This window comes from Notothenia rossii (genome assembly GCF_949606895.1).
Source record: "Notothenia rossii genome assembly, chromosome: 7".
Classification (NCBI taxonomy): Eukaryota; Metazoa; Chordata; class Actinopteri; order Perciformes; family Nototheniidae; genus Notothenia; species Notothenia rossii.
Window position 1 is genome coordinate 46,049,889 of NC_136905.1, and position 15,559 is coordinate 46,065,447.

At 41.9% G+C, this 15,559-nt stretch overlaps 1 protein-coding gene across 1 annotated transcript in view; it reads right to left on the reverse strand.

The window, feature by feature from the left end:
• vps13b (vacuolar protein sorting 13 homolog B) overlaps positions 1-15,559 on the reverse strand; it is a 460,668-nt gene that overhangs the window by 195,355 nt on the left and 249,754 nt on the right. Inside the window, 3 exon segments of the mRNA XM_079694034.1 lie at positions 882-1,029; positions 9,744-9,858; positions 11,720-11,891. Coding sequence (XP_079550160.1) covers positions 882-1,029; positions 9,744-9,858; positions 11,720-11,891 — 435 coding nt within the window.

Here is a 15,559-nt window from a genome sequence, read left to right on the forward strand (position 1 = left end):
AGTTGTCATTACACAGAGCGATAGCAGACACAAACACTATGCTGTTCTTTCTCAGCTGATTTATTTGATAGGGGTAAATCCTCTAAAAAATAACTTCACTCTAGATTTATACTGTTGGATCAAAACTTATTTTGGTTAATAATGGCTGATTTATAATCTTTATTCCAAAAATTGGGCCTCATGGCATTTACTTTAAAGGAAAACACTTAACCTCAACAACAAAAAAAAACCGTCTGTGTTTTCATAAACATCTCAAGCTGAAGCTACTAGCTAAAAAAGCGTTCAAGAGCAAATCTATTTATATTCGGCTATTAAGATTGGATCCTGAAATCAGCCAACTCTATGAAAAGCAATGTATATATGTGTATATATATATATAGTGAAAACCTGCGGCTGAATTACTTCAGATTGATCTGATTAGCAAGATTACCAATCTTATGTTTGATTTGAGAAGCAATAAGAGGGGGATAATCACTTAACTACCCATTCAGTAAAAGCAAATCATCTCCAACTGTTGCATGATTAAAAGAAAGTCTGCAAAAACATCCGGTAACAGTGAAATGTTGGTAAAGTCATTTATCAACTGGAAATTATCATAAAATCTGCACCCTTTTGGAATGCTCTATTCAAATTTAGAAGTGTGAGATATAGTTATAACCCGTTTAGGTTGTGTCCTTTGCAGCAGTATGTATGTATGACTGTTTAATTTATGATTTTACAAATAATATAATGAAAACATTCCACAGCAAAATCCTAATTGTTTAAACCAAGTAAAATAACTGGCTTCCGAAACCTCTCTGAGAAGCACATATAATTATTTTAGCCACTGTTAATGGAGTTTAAGCAGAGTCAACTAAAAAGGAGAAGGGCTACATTCTTACAGGAGGGAAAAAGCCAGAGAAGTGGCTGAAAGATTCTTGCTTGCTGACGGGTCGAACCAACACAGTGCGTCTGTTCAGCTTGTCAGTGCAAGAGAGGAGCACTCCTCCACTGCCGCACGAGCTCTGAACTCCCTCCTCCCTACTGAAGCTGAGGAGAGGGAAGGATAGAAGGTGGATGCGGAAAGAGACAGAGAAGGCAAGAAGTCACAGGGAGGGGGAAGATAAAAGCATGTATACAGAAAGAGGAGGGTAGGGAGAAAAAGACAAAGAAAGAAAGAAATGCATGAAACCTCAAAATCATTGTGAAAAATATATATATTCCCTGATTAAACCAAAGGAAGTTGGACCAGCTTGAACCAGCTGCCATTATGGAATGGTCTTATACTATGCAGTATTAAGCGAATTGGCAACTGTTTAACTTTAGGATGAGCAGAATGAATATTTAAGATTTAAAGCCACAAAAATAAATGTTTATAAATCTTTAAGTTTGATCTACAACCCCTTCTTTATTGTTTAATTATATACTATTTAGGTAATGTTAGCTCTGCTCTAAAGTTGTATTTGCTATGTACAAGTATAAGACCATAACTAGAAAAAGATTTCAACAAAAAAGTCCTAGTCTACTCCAAATCACACACACACACACACACACACACACACACACACACACACACACACAGACACAGACACAGACACAGACACACACACACACAGACACACACACACACACACACACACACACACACACACACACACACACACACACACAGTTGTCAGCCACTGGACAGACAGGGGATCATTACATTAATGTAAATATCATATTTTTATAATTGTATCCTGTTGTCAGAATTAAATAGTGTATGATATTATTATATAAGCGAACACCCTGTGTTGTTTTTGATTTGGACTTGTTGTCCTGTCTGTCCAGCCTGAGTAAAAATGAGGGGTCCGGATGGAGCGGAGCAGAGGCTCAGTGTGATAAGGACCTCACCACTGCTGTCTCCTTGCACTGCAGAATGAGTCCTTCATAGGAGCCAGAGTGCAAGCCCTGCCCTGGCCTGGAGACACATACAAGGCCAAGCTTAAACTGGGCATCTGGGATTACTCACACTGTACTGCTGTGGCCATGACTGTTTATATCGCTTTAATAGAAACAGTAGTTATTAAGGCCCCGGTCCCACGAGGACGCATACGGCTAAACGCATAGGATTAACGCAAACGCAATCGCAAAAAAGCTTCCGTCCACACGCAATATTCACCGGATAGTGTCTGTCCACACGAGACAGCTCCGTTTAGTTCCAACCGCTGGAGAAGCTGCAGTACATATGCAGGAGCCTGTACGTGACGCTGTAACATCCTCCACAAAAGCAGCGAAGAAGCATGGTTGTCATGGTTGCCCTTCTGATTATTCTCCGCGGTGGGGGCCGAGGGAACCGGGCAGAGTTTTTCGCCAGTCAACGTGTATTAAAGTTTTAATCTTCCGGACAAAATTATAAAAGTGCCAGTCAAAGGTCTTCTTTGCTATTTATTGAGCTTTAAAACAAATGAATAACGACTCTATATAATATAATAATAAAATACATGGAGCCTCTCTTTTTCCTCCCTCTCTTCGGACAGCGTCAGTGTCTGTCTCAAGCAGCAGCTGATCCAGTAATGAGTGACCCGGCCGACAGTAAACATAAACATATTTATAACTAGTTTAGGTAGTTTGAGAGGTAATTAAAATAGCTAAGGGTGATGATCTGACTTGAAGTGTGTGTTTTGCTCCGTTCACCGCTGCATCACAGACTGCGGTCAACTCAGCCGTCTCTCGCGTTTGCTTGGTCAAATGAGCAGTTCTTCATCTTTGAGTGCGCTAATTGCCAAGAAGTGGCACTAGAGAGATGTACTGTTGGACAGAGTGCTACTACGACTACTACCACAATTACAATCAAATACTTTTATCGTGTACTTTTTGAGTAATCCCCTGTCAAACTCCCCTGCAGAGTACAATAATGCATGTTTTCTGCCATCTTTGATTAGAGATAAAATCATTTTATGCGATAAGTTCTCAGTGAAAGTGGTACTGCTGGATAGAGTGCTACTAGGACTACTACCACAAGTACAATCAAATACTTTTATTGTGTACTTTGTGAGTAATACCCTGTCAAACTCCCCTCCAGAGTACAATAATGCATGTTTTCTGCCATCTTTGATGAGAGATAAAATCATTTTTTGCCATAAGTTCTCAGTGAAAGATGTACTGTTGGACTCAGTACTATTTGAACTACCACCACAAGTATAATCAAGTACTTTTATCATGTACTTTTTGAGTAATCCCCTGTCAAACTCCCCTACAGAGTACAATAATGCATGTTTTCTGCCATCTTTGATGAGAGATAAAATCATTTTTTGTCATAAGTTCTCAGTGAAAGTGGTACTGCTGGATAGAATGCTACTAGGACTACCACCACAAGTATAATCAAGTACTTTTATCGTGTACTTTTTGAGTAATACCCTGTCAAACTCCCATGCAGAGTGCATGTTTTCTGCCATCTTTGATGAGAGATAAAATCATTTTTTGCCAACAAGTTCTCAGTGAAAGATGTACTGTTGGACTAAGTACTATTTGAACTACCACCACAAGTACAATCAAGTACTTTTATCGTGTACTTTTTGAGTAATACCCTGTCAAACTCCCCTGCAGAGTACAATAATGCATGTTTTCTGCCATCTTTGATGAGAGATAAAATCATTTTTTGCCATAGGTTCTCAGTGAAGGTGGTACTGCTGGATAGAGTGCTACTAGGACTACTACCACAAGTACAATCACATACTTTTATCGTGTACTTTTTGAGTAATACCCTGTCAAACCCCCCTCCAGAGTACAATAACGCATGTTTTCTGCCATCTTTGATGAGAGATAAAATCATTTTTTGCCATAAGTTCTCAGTGAAAGATGTACTGTTGGACTCAGTACTATTTGAACTACCACCACAAGTACAATCAAGTACTTTTATCGTGTACTTTTTGAGTAATACCCTGTCAAACTCCCATGCAGAGTGCATGTTTTCTGCCATCTTTGATGAGATAAAATAATTTGTTGCCCAATGTTCTCAGTGGAAGTGGTACTGCTGGATAGAGTGCTACTAGGACTACCACCACAAGTACAATCAAGTACTTTTATCGTGTACTTCTTGAGTAATACCCTGTCAAACTCCCCTGCAGAGTACAATAACGCATGTTTTCTGCCATCTTTGATGAGAGATAAAATAATTTTTTGCCATAAGTTCTCAGTGAAAGATGTACTGTTGGACTCAGTACTATTTGAACTACCACCACAAGTATAATCAAGTACTTTTATCGTGTACTTTTTGAGTAATGCCCTGTCAAACTCCCATGCAGAGTGCATGTTTTCTGCCATCTTTGATGAGAGATCAAATATTTTTTTGCCATAAGTTCTCAGTGGAAGTGGTACTGCTGGATAGAGTGCTACTAGGACTACCACCACAAGTACAATCAAGTACTTTTTCGTGTACTTTTTGAATAATCCTCCATTTGGACCGCTGACCGTTGAAGCTGTAATACTGCAACACATTCAGTACAAATGCCTGCTTTGGAGTCTTCAAAAGGTGCAGTAGAAGGACTTTAAATTTTGTTAAAGACAGGACTATTGTAATTAATTCAAGAGAAGAGACAAGAGAATAAAGGAAAGACAATTGTTATAATGGGTAACTTTAATGACAGACATAATATGAGGTGTTGTGATCATTGGGAATGAGCCTTGTACAGGGAAAGTGTGCTGGAGGCTGAAGACATTGACTGGTCCTGATGGAGAGAGGTTTTGGTCCTGATGGAGCGCAGCCTCCTGCCAGAGGGGAGGGGGGTGAACAACTTGTGTCCAGGGTGGGAAGGGTCGGCCACTATCTTCCCGCCTCAGGGTCCTGGAGGCATGCAGGTCGTGGAGGGATGGCAAACACCCTCTCTGCAGAGCTGATGACACGCTGCAGCCTGCCCTTATCCTTGTATGTGGCTGCAGCGTACCAGATGGTGATGGAGGAGGTGAGGATTGACTCGATGATGGAGGTATAGAAGTTCACCATCGTCTGTGGCAGGTTGAATTTCTTCAGCTGCTTCAGGAAGAACATCCTCTGCTGGGCTTTTTGGATGAGGGAGCTGATGTTCTGCTCCCACTTGAGTTCCTGGGCGATGATGGTGCCCAGGAAGCGGAAAGACTTCACAACAGTGACTGGGGAGTCACACAGAGTGATGGGGGCGGGTGGGGCTGCGTTCGCATTGTACTCTGGAGGGGAGTTTGACAGGGTATTACTCAAAAAGTACACGATAAAAGTACTTGATTGTACTTGTGGTGGTAGTCCTAGTAGCACTCTATCCAGCAGTACCACTTTCACTGAGAACTTATGGCAACAAATGATTTTATCTCTCATCAAAGATGGCAGAAAACATGCATTATTGTACTCTGGAGGGGAGTTTGACAGGGTATTACTCAAAAAGTACACGATAAAAGTATTTGATTGTACTTGTGGTAGTAGTCCTAGTAGCACTCTATCCAGCAGTACCACTTTCACTGAGAACTTATGGCAAAAAATGATTTTATCTCTCATCAAAGATGGCAGAAAACATGCATTATTGTACTCTGCAGGGGAGTTTGACAGGGTATTACTCAAAAAGTACACCATAAAAGTACTTGATTGTACTTGTGGTGGTAGTCCTAGTAGCACTCTATCCAGCAGTACCACTTCCACTGAGAACTTATGGCAAAACATTATTTTATCTCTCATCAAAGATGGCAGAAAACATGCACTCTGCAGGGGAGTTTGACAGGGTATTACTCAAAAAAGTACACGATAAAAGTACTTGATTGTAATTGTGGTGGTAGTCCTAGTAGCACTCTATCCAGCAGTACCACTTCCACTGAGAACTTATGGCAAAAAATGATTTTATCTCTCATCAAAGATGGCAGAAAACATGCATTATTGTACTCTGCATGGGAGTTTGACAGGGTATTACTCAAAAAGTACACGATAAAAGTACTTGACTGTACCTGTGGTGGTAGTCCAAGTAGTACTGAGTCCAACAGTACATCTTTCACTGAGAACTTCATAAACTACTACCGTCAGCGTCGCTTCTCGGCGATTACCGTAAAGACGTTCTTAATCGCGCACTCAAAAATGAAGCCCTGCTCATTTGACCATGCAAATGCGAGAGACGGCTGAGTTGACCGCAGTCATCACAGCGGGAGGAGCTGCAGGTGAGCAGAGCTGCGTCTGCGTGTCTTCGTCCTGTCAGATTAGACTTCACTCGCGTTTATGTCCATATCAAGAGAAAGATAAATAATCTGAATTCAGTGTGCAGTTTAGTTTGACACGGGGGTGAGCAGCAGAGGTGGGGAGAGGCGGGGCTATTGCGTCATCATTATCAGAAAATGATCGTATAGGGCGCACAGACGGAGTCTTTGGATCCCCCAAGGCGTTGCGTATGCCGTTCTATCCACCTTGGGACACGTTATCGTTTCCGCAGTTGTTTACTGTCATATTCGGTCGTCCTCGTGTGGCCGAACGGCCTATATGACACTAAACAGTAACGCAAACGACCATTTTCGTCCTCGTGGGGCCGGGGCCTAAATTGCATTGAGATAAGTGAGCCACAGCCTAGCTGACAAACTATTTAACCAAACATAAAGCAGCGTGCATACATTAGGACTTCAATGCAGGTCAATTATGTATTGAAAGTCACTCCTATTGAATTTTAGACAGCACTTTAAGATGTTTATAAAATATATTTAAAGCATAATTAATGTTTTTGATATATTTTATAAATAATGTTTTTATGAATTTTACCCTTTAAAGTGTCTTTGAGTACCCTAAAAAGCGCTCTTCAAATAAAATGTATTATTATTGTTATGTAGTGGTCATCTGTAAGAGGCAGAAAGCTCCTGTAAAGCAGACATCACAAGAAGTTAACATGAAGACCGACACAATCATTTGCATCACAACATAAACACTAAATCTGCACACACATGAGAGCATTATCACAGTTACTCCAAGATGCCAAACACGAACAGCACATGGCAAAAGGTATCACCCAATGGACATGGATCAACGTTATCTGCATCATATCTTTTAAGCTTTTCTTAGATTGCCCCCCCCTCCTTCTTCATTGCCCCTCACCAGAATCCTGGGGGTTCCTTGAGATAGCGGCACTTCTAAGACAGGGGTGTCCAAACATTTCCCACTGAGGGCCACTCACAGAAAAGAAGTGAGCAAAATCAATCAGAGGTAGGTCAATTCTGCTTGATAATTGAACATGGTTAAAGAGGTTGGGGGGGTGATAAGGCGAAATAGGCAGGGTATATTACAAGCTTGTTATACAAATACGTTATTTTTAGTACAATAAAAGACAAGCACAAGTTTCATGTGTGGGCCATATTCCATTATCCTTTTAGAAAATGTGCTGCAGGCCAATTTAAAACGGACCATTCGCTGCAGTTGGCCCCCGAGCCGTAGTTTGGAGAACCCTGTTCTTCGAGTTATCTTGTGTGAATGGCAATTCTTTCTACCTGTCCCTAGGTGATATCCTTCTGTAATCTCCCTCTCAAATGTAAAAGTGCCCATATCATATGGACTCCTGAAGCTCTTCATTTCTCCCTACATCCCGCCATTTTCTCTCTCCCTCTCTCTGTCCCCATCCACTCATCCTTTGCTCCATTTGCAGAACAGCTGGAGGACATCAGCTCCAGTCTGTGTGAGCTGACAGAGAGTGAGCTGTCACTGGAACTCCTCTCCTGGGGGGGGTCTATGAGTTTCAGTGCACCTCAAAGACATTGTTGATCAGGGAGACAAGGCTAAAATAAAGAGAAGATGTGGCCTCTAATTGATAACCTTCCCACGTGATGGGACACCCCCCAATCACATAATTACTTATGTGTTTCCTTTTTATTCACCTGCGCGATGATTAGTTAGCCACACACCTATGAGGTTGAACACTATTATACTTTCCTGAGGGACTCCTTTTCTGTCATTTTCCTTCCCTCCTCCACCCTTCCTACAGCCAGGTATTCAATTATATATTCACCTCACACATTTGCCTGCGATATCTACATTTCCATTCATTTTCCAGCAGTTGAAGGCCAGATGAGGCATTTTTTCTTTCAAACTTGATTTAATCTGATCCACTACACACAAATAATCTGGGCAAGGTGATGAAATACCTCACAATTATCTGCTCAGAATGATTAATATGGACTCCAACCTCTGTGGGCTCTCTTGTGTATGTGGATGATACAGATTAGAGCGGGCCAGGAGCCCAGACACCCTCCACTGTGTCCTAAACAGCCATGACTATAACCTGACTTGGATAATGGATTGCTCCTGTCTGCCAGAACTTTGGTCAGTAAAAGTGTGTTGAGACCATGTTGTTAAAAGCACATTAAACTGAAACAACCTAGACACAACTCAATTGACCCATTATCTACTTAGGAAGGCAAAGAGGTCTACCAAAGAGATTAGGTTGGCTCTATCTCAGAAACAATTGGACACACACCTGTGGAGAACAGAGCAGTATGATATAATGACACACGACACCTTTATGCTCTAAAACTGTCAAACCACTGACTCTGTCCTGGCTGAGGTTGATGCCCCTGAAAATAAATCAACTGCCTTCAGCGAAACAGGGGGTTCTGCAAAACAGTCGGATATAAGGCCAGGTCGCCCCCCTCCCTCTCTGACCTGTACTACTAGTACATGGCTAAGGTGTTTGTTTTCCGGCAAATCACAATCCATATCTATTATCACATCAGTGGTGAGAGCATTGATTGCTAATGATGGGGTTGAATCCAGCACAGGGCCAAAGAAGGGCCATGTCCCCTTCACTGCCTGGCTCGATCAGAGAAGATTATAGGACCAATTATATTCAGGCACGTAGGCACACAGACCTGAAAACACACAATCTGCTGGATGCAAAATGCCGGAGTGTTATAGATCGCTGTTGCATTATCTCCTCACACAGAGACAGAGGGAATTGCCTCCTGCTAAGTGGTCCCTTCCAAACAGAACAAGACCTCAGGCACGTACACAGAGCACAGCCCGAGCGGCTGACTCCATCCCAGAGGTATGTAATGTGATCATGGCAAAGCAGAAGAAATACAGGAAATGAGGATTTAGATATTGAAATGAGGCCACCCTTTAACTGATGGTAAGGACATGTGTTGTGAGCGTGGAAATGTATACAAATGAATCTGTAGTTACAGCTTAGTCTCACAATGCTACAGTATATGCATTAATAATTCCTTAAAGCCCAGAGCTAAACTACTCCATTGTGACAGGAACTGGTCATGAGGAGAGATCATCAAAAGGATGCAGTGGATCCTCGCCCAGTAGTTTCCCCACCACCACCCGTGTTTCTGGCAATCGATTCTGGCAGACAGAGAAAGATGACTGATGTACGGGCTGAATCTCTGCTTTGTGCGCCAGAGTCCGGCCAGCTCAGAACCCATTTAACGCGTCAGTCCTGTCTGTGGGTCCTCTGTCTGTCTGTGCTCACCACTGCAACAGCTGTCTGGAAAGACGCTGAAGCTGAGGTGATAATCCGAAAAAGCACCCATGTGAGCAGAAGTGGGAACAGACACAGTTTTAGTGGTATTGGTGGTGAAGTGTGTTTAGCTTCAGACTGTGAGAGAGAGAGAGTGTGTGGCTGCAGCAAAATGACCTGCCGGCCCTGTTCCCATATTAATCACAGTAGCGTTTCATTCAGACATTGTATTGTCGCCAAGCCATTCCTACAGTGCTTGGTGACATACACACAACAACAATCCTGTATTCACCTCCAGTATGTGTGCACTGCACACTGTGAGCTGTACTCTACCTGCATCTGTGGTGGTCGATGTTGAAGCTGCCAACTTTACATTTGATCTTCGTATAAACATCTTGGACATCGACTGAGGCACTCAGGTCTTCAAGTTCACTGAGGACACATATTTCTGGCAAAAACACAAACAAGTAAAAATATTTTTGTAGATTTTAGGATCATGAAGCTTATCACAGTGGAAATACATTTGTTTTAGGGAACATTAGTTTGCAGCACTGCGAGTGCAGGGAGTTTATGTTTACAGATTCCGTATGGCCATCACTGTACTTGGGAAACAGGCAATACAGCTGAACTCACACTTCAAAGGTAGTTGTATCATCTTTGTGTGTGTGTGTGTGTGTGTGTGTGTGTGTGTGTGTGTGTGTGTGTGTGTGTGTGTGTGTGTGTGTGTGTGTGTGTGTGTGTGTGAATTGAATTTATGTTGGCAAAAACCCTGCAATGTAGCTTATCAGGTCCTCATTCAACTTCTGTGGTCAGTTCCCCCCCGCAACTGCACCAATGAGCCACACAAATGCACCCATACACACGCATAAAGATACAATACTGTAGCACACTCAACGCAATACCTGCCGTTCTAAGGAACGAAGAAATTAGTGGCTTAAAGAAGAAAAAATGAATACAAAATCTCTCAGCCTGTTATAATGAAAATGTCTTCCTGTTTGTGTCTACACAATACTGAATGTTCATAGACTGTACATGTATTCATTAAAATGTATCATCCTGCCTCAATGCACCTTGTCTCTAAAAAAGCCCACCCACTTGAGGCAAAGTAGGTAAGTTTCATAGAGAGACTGATCAACTGTGTATTGAACGGAGCCTGCTCCCCTCATTGTTTCCACAGAGAAAGTCCCACATCACAAGCTAGCTTGGGAAAATGGACATCATCCATGTGATGTTTCTGGTTGTTGTGGTAAATCTTAGAAATTCAGAGGTTACTAACGAATTATTGAAACAAAAGGCATGAGTTTTATTGTGAACACTGAGTGGAAACAACTTTTTTTAGAAACTCTGAAACTCAAAGTCTTGTTGTGTTGATATTGATGTTTGAGTTTTCTAAACCAACCATGTAAGAGAACAGGAAACCTTAATGGTCTTAAATGGCTCATCTTAAAGAAAGGAAAGTGTTCTGATGGTCTGTGCCTTGAGCAGAGCCCCTGGAGACTTATGCTTGAATTTCTACCTCTAATCTTCCAACATAACATAACAGTATAACCCAGAACCAATTTGTGTGGAATGGGTGTTTTCTCCATTTCTCTAGAGAGACAAGATTCTTATTTCTTTTGCAGTTTAAAACATATGACATCATAGCAGATTGTCTGCATTCATATCTGAAGCTGACTTATTTCCAATAATGTACTTGTTGATATAGGAATCTAATATATTGCGTGCACACAATTATGGTTTTCAATAACATGCTTATTGTGTTTCACACAGAGAAGTCAGTAGTAAGTTCATCTCACAACTCAGATGGCAGATATTAAGCCCACATCCAAAGTAATGCCTATTTAGGATATTACTAAGTCAAACCATCTCTGTGAGGTCCTCCCAAACATTCCAATTCCACTGCGCGATCTGCGAGGCAGATGCTAAATATTACAGACAGCAATTAAACGTAAATCTAGCCTTTCTTTGCCCTTAGTAAATTTAAAGGAGAAAAGAGTTTGTTCGGGATTCATCAACAATTTATTTAGTTGTCTTTTCCCTTCATCCCTGCTTTATTCGGCTGCTTATCTTCTGGAGGAGAAAAACGGTAGGGTTGATCACTATAAGAAGGACCCTAAGAACAGTCACTTTAAAAAGTACTCCTGCTTTTGGAGTTTTCTTTATTGTCACACAGTAACACAAATATATCAGATCTCAAATTGAATTAGTTTAATTACATTTTTCCTTTAGCATCAGTTAATGTAAAAGTCACTGAAATAACCGGTATATGAAAAAAGATAGCGTTAAGTATAATGTGGAGGTAAGAGTACCTTTCTGTTTGTCAGTGGGGTCGGGAGCGAACAGTTTAGCTGTGACCTTGGGCAGCATCCACTGCATCCACAGGCTGACCTTCCCACTGGTGCCCCCGATGCTGCTGGTTTTCTGCTCCAGAGTCACGGTGTCCGCAAACGGACCATCGTCTCCGGCTGGCACCGAGTCACCCTGGGGGGCCAAGACAGGATGTGTTCAACCCGGTAAAGTGGTAACAAGCCATATTTTCAGTCAAAACTTTGACTGCGACATAATTCCAACATAGATACATAACATTTAAAAAACACCTGAAAAAACATCCTATCTTGTTTGCGTCATTAACAAGAAGAAGGCTGGATTTTCAGTTAAGAACTATAACAGTCAAACACGTTTTATGAAAGAACAAAGCTCCAATACAACCTTTACTGTAGAATTCTAAGATTAGTGTGCTTTTGTTTATTTAACTGTGTGCATGTCCCTACATGTGTTTGTGCATGTATGTTTGAAAGTGTTGTCGCTGTGCATGTAGCCATAACAAAGCAACCACCAGCTTTCAAGCGTTTTTGGAGTAGATGACCTCAGTGTCTGGTGAGCAGAACTCCACTCAGAGCTTAGCCATGTTGGGGGAAAGGACCATTGTGTGGAGCTGTCATTGGTGTTAACCCCACACTAAGCCACCAGCACCCACATGGCCTGCTTTCACTCAAACACGCCAGGACACACACGTCTGCAGCCTGGGACAGAATAGGAAGTGAAGAGCCGAATGGGGGCGGAGGTTGAGAGGAGAGCAGGATGTGGCGGAGGAGCTCTCATCTCATCACTGTGGGTTTGGCATAGCACTGAGGATGAGAGCACTAGGGACATTTTGTATTTCTCTCATGCTCTGCCTGTTAAATCTGGTTTCCAAACATGTAGCTGCCTGGCTGACTCAGAGTGAAAAACCTGCAAACAAACAATATCGCAATTTGCAGCTCTGGCATTAGAGGGTTTCACTTTTTCCACAGCTTGTCCCATGGCGGCGTGGTAATGACAGATTGTGTCATGTATCTAGCCTGGCTGTGGTCGGTGAGGATATTATAAACCATTTCAATTAGAAAGCCCACAGCTGCTGGGCTGATTACAGTATCTTAAAGGGGCTCCAGATGAGGAAAATATGACCCTGATCTGCATCTGGGGGAGGGATGCTAAATTGTAAATGTATTTAATTGCGCAATTGAGGGTGGCTGATAATAAATTTAAATAACAGATGATGACAACAAAATAAATAAATAATATTATGCTGATTTAAAAATTATTATTTTTTTTTTTTAAGTGTATGAGAACCACTAGAAAACCGATATAAGACATGTGATCCTTTGTAAGCATACAGTATGTGCGTGTGTGTGTGTACAAGTGTGTGTATGTGTGTGTGTGTGTGTGTGTGTGTGTGTGTGTGTGTGTGGGTGTGGGTGTATGTGTATGTGTATGTGTGTGTGTGTGTGTGTGTGTGTGTGTGTGTGTGTGTGTGTGTGTGTGTGTGTGTGTGTGTGTGTGTGTGTGTGTGTGTGTGTGTGAGTTTACAGTTCTGGCCATTGGGTAGGATTAGCCTGTGTCATGTGGCGTGTGGAGGCTCAGACCACGGTGTGGTCGCACTGCAGCATCCAACACCTGGCTCAACCTGGTTCCTGGCCAGAACCACTGCTGTCACTTAAAAACATTTAGTCTATAAGATCACTCTACCCGGCCCGTTAGAACGACAATTTATTATTGGACTGACATCTCCAGTTCTTGGAAAAACAAACGTTTAAAAAAAGATTTTCTGGACTTTAAATAAAAAATTATTTGCTAATTATTTATTACCCTCACAATGGTTCAGTTGTAAAAATCCAGAAAAAAAAAAAGAAGACTTTGAGGACATTTTAAAGCAAAGTAAAGAAATCCAAAAGTAAAACTAAGGTAAATATGAACGTGTTTTGATAAGGTCGAAAAAAAAGCTGGAGTTCAGGTTTTTATGAAAGAAAATCCCCTCCGCTCCCCTTATCAAGGTGAGGCCTTGAAGAACAGATGTGGTGGTGTGGCTTTGGTGGAGGTGGGCCTTCCCTGAACTGCCAGCTTGGGGCCCCCAACACACACACACTCTTAGAGGGAGCTATTTTCCCACACCTCCACAAGCCAAGTTGTAAAGTATACAGTTTGATTCCTGGGCGCTATAAACGGGCTGAGGATCCAGGTTTATTTTCTTTGCTGAGTTTGTCTTTGCTCATCAGAGAGACCCAAACACTGGAAGACAACAGCAGGCTGGGAGGTGTCGAAGAAAGATGGGGGGCGGGGGGGGAGCAGATTTGGAAAGAAGAGTGGAAAGATACAATTGTTTAAAACAGGTGAAAGAATGGAGAAAATGTGGAGGGTTCAATGTATGGGTCATAAAAAAAGGAAAAAAGGAGGGATTGAGAGGGATGAACATGGGGAGGAATTATGGGCTGTGATTCATCAGCTCGTAAATACCATTTAAACAGATAAAATGTTGTGTCCACTCAATATCTGAGGGTACAGGACTGGTTTTGGAAGTGACTGTAGGTCAGAGGATATTTGTGCATTGTGTAGTTGGACATCTAAAAGATGGAGCCAAAGGGTGGGGGGGATTTGCTGCCACTGCTGCTGAGACTTATCAAAACAGCTCCTACATTCTTAGTCAATCACCCGGCCTCCCAGAGGACTAAACACTTCTCCCAGTGTTTGTACTTAGGTAAACAGTGACAAGTGGGCTGTCTGGGGCCCCTGTGGCCTTGTTATAGACGCACTACACAGAGAGCCTCCACTGCTGCCCCCTCTGAGGGTCCACAAATGACGCAAGAACAAACACACGTTGATCGCATAGAAACAAGTGCAGACGCAGATGCACATGGACATATGAAACAGGTTTTTTTCCCGTGTTTATCTTCCCGCACAGGCACACTTCTTTGGCTCCCGAGGCGGTACGATGGTTGTGCTGCAAGGGCCCCACAAAGCTGACAGGGCCCTGGTGGTCAAAGAACATTAACTCTTGGGCTAGGTGCCAGCGCTTAACAACACAAACACTCATCAACCCCATCATTTACAAGCATCCTATGTTTCAACACACACATATGCACATACATATAACACAAGGCCCTGGTGGCAAGGCCACAGACTCCAGCTACTCATAGTTTCTGCTACTGTACGAGAAAGGAGTAAACTCCTGCCACATTGTCAAAGCCGAGGATAAGCATCAGCTAGGGACCACATTTGCTGTTGCTCCCTAAAAACTCAGATTGTAACTTTTCCATTGACTTTGCACATGCCTGCACACAAAACTACAGTTCATTATACACTCTGGGTTTGATATTTTATCTGACCAAAAAATGTAAATACAGGTTATTGTTTTCCCTAAATGAAGAGGCAGGTTTATACTCAATCAAACCCCAGCTTACACAAATCAAACACAACTCACAGCCTGCCTGGAGTATCTGTAAGTCAAAGCATGTACAAAACAAAAGCACTGATGACATTTTTCCAGCTTTGAAAATCCTTTCCAAACAAAACTGATTTTTAAAGACATATTGTATGTGTTAAAAATAACTCAACTACTCATGACAATAAAACAACTTACATTTCACTCAAATTCAGGAATCAGCAGCAGAATTATGTAAACAACAAAGGCTAAAAGAAAAAGCTCATAGTTTGGTGTTGGGTGGGGTCAACTGGACTAATTAATCATGAAGCACGACATGAAAGAAAGGGAAAAGAAAAACTGAAAAACTAACGTAGATAATACATAAATAAAAGGTGAAAAACTAACTGAATGAATTAAACTATTTATGTGCAATAGTTGTTTGGCAAAACTATGAGAAGAGGATTGTGCA